The following is a 1,939-nucleotide window of genomic DNA, read 5'->3' as shown; positions in this document are numbered from 1 at the left end:
GCTCCAGGGATGCGGGCACTGCGGCAGAGCCGGTCCCCACCGCCCGCGCCCACCTCGCCCCTGCAGCCTGCCGCGGCTAAGCCAGCAGGCAACCACTGCTGCTAACCTTCCTCCGGCATCAGGACCACCGCCTGGAACCTCCAGTGACCCCTGAAAACCTCTCTCTGCCACAGGTGACCCCTGACAACCACGCCCAGGTACCGGCGGCCCCTGACAACCACTGCCAGGTACCGGCCGTCCCTGACAACCGCTCCCAGCCATCGGTAACCCCTGACAACCGCCGCCAGCCACCCCCACCCCCCACCCCGGTTCCGGAGCGCCCAGGGCGCACCATGAAGTCGGCGGTGGGCTTGCGTCGTGGCGGGTCTGGCGGCCGTGGGGGTGGCGGCTGGAGCGGAGGGCGCGGGGGCGGAGGCGGAGCGGGCAAGGGAGCCGGAGGCGACGGCGGCGGCCCGGGAGGCAAGGGCGGCTTCGGGGCGCGGACGCGCGGCTTCGGTGGCGGCCGGGGCCGGGGGCGCGGTGGCGGCGGAGGAGACGGCCGGGGGGACCGCGGAGGCGGCGGGCAGCTGCGCGGCGTGGCCAAGAACAAGAACCGCCGCAGGAAGAGCGTTTTGACGGTGTCGGTGGAACCGCACCGGCACGAGGGCGTCTTCATCTACCGCGGGGCGGAGGACGCGCTGGTCACGCTGAACATGGTGCCGGGCCAGTCGGTGTACGGCGAGCGGCGGGTCACGGTGACCGAGGGCGGCGAGAAGCTGGAATACCGCACGTGGAACCCCTTCCGCTCCAAGCTGGCCGCGGCCATCCTGGGCGGGGTAGACCAGATTCACATCAAGCCCAAGTCCAAAGTGCTGTACCTGGGTGCCGCCTCGGGGACCACCGTGTCCCACGTCTCCGACATCATCGGCCCAGACGGCCTGGTCTACGCGGTCGAGTTCTCCCACCGCGCCGGCCGCGATCTCGTCAACGTGGCCAAGAAGCGAACCAACATCATCCCGGTCCTCGAAGATGCGCGGCACCCGCTCAAGTACCGCATGCTTATCGGCATGGTGGACGTGATCTTCGCCGACGTGGCACAGCCGGACCAGTCCCGCATCGTGGCTCTGAACGCCCACACCTTCCTGCGCAACGGGGGCCATTTCCTCATCTCCATCAAGGCCAACTGCATAGACTCCACCGCGTCCGCCGAGGCGGTGTTCGCCTCCGAGGTGAGGAAGCTGCAGCAGGAGAATTTAAAGCCTCAAGAGCAGCTGACTCTGGAGCCCTACGAAAGGGACCACGCCGTGGTGGTCGGGGTCTATCGGCCCCTTCCTAAGAGCGGCGGCAAGTAGCCACCCAGCTCGGGCTGTCCCTGAGATGTGCCCAAGGCTGTACTGTGCTCCGTGTTACCGTACATTTTCTTCGTGCAGTTTTTCTATTAAATGACATAAACAAACAGTACCCAGGTGTATCAGTGAGGCCACATTGAGTTATCCCCACATCTCCAAATCCGCCAAACCCTAAAATAGCTAAGATACCTGGTGAAAGGGGTCCATCAAGGAGTTATAGCTTGGGGACTGTGCTTCCTCCAGCCACGCAAAATCCTGACTGTTCAGGGCCCCTCTTCACATGTACTTCCTCATCACAGGGGCTGGGGAAATGAGCTTATAAAATCATCTTTGGAAGGCGGGGGTGGGGGGGCAGGTGGAGCACTTCCTACACGATGACACATCAAGTGACCAAGCCTGACTCCAGGGAGTGGCACTGGGACTAACACACCCCATCTGTCTGACTCCAAGCCAGAGTTGTAATCATAATAAATAGTCAATACTTTTCTCTTCAGGCTTTCCTGGTGGCTCACTGTTAAAAGAACCCACCTGCCAATGCAGGGGACGTGGGCTCAATCCCTGAGTCTGGAATATCCCCTGGAGAAGGAAATGGCCATCCAGTTCGGTATTCT

At 63.2% G+C, this 1,939-nt stretch overlaps 1 protein-coding gene across 1 annotated transcript; it reads left to right on the top strand.

Moving 5' to 3' along the window:
* LOC102171062 (rRNA/tRNA 2'-O-methyltransferase fibrillarin-like protein 1) lies at positions 333–1,663 on the top strand. Its single transcript, XM_018050070.1, has one exon. The coding sequence runs from the start codon at positions 333–335 to the stop codon at positions 1,329–1,331; it is 999 nt and encodes a 332-aa protein (XP_017905559.1). The 3' UTR covers positions 1,332–1,663.

This window comes from Capra hircus, chromosome 7, assembly GCF_001704415.2.
Source record: "Capra hircus breed San Clemente chromosome 7, ASM170441v1, whole genome shotgun sequence".
Taxonomy (NCBI): domain Eukaryota; kingdom Metazoa; phylum Chordata; class Mammalia; order Artiodactyla; family Bovidae; genus Capra; species Capra hircus.
This window is presented reverse-complemented; position numbering and strand designations above follow the sequence as displayed.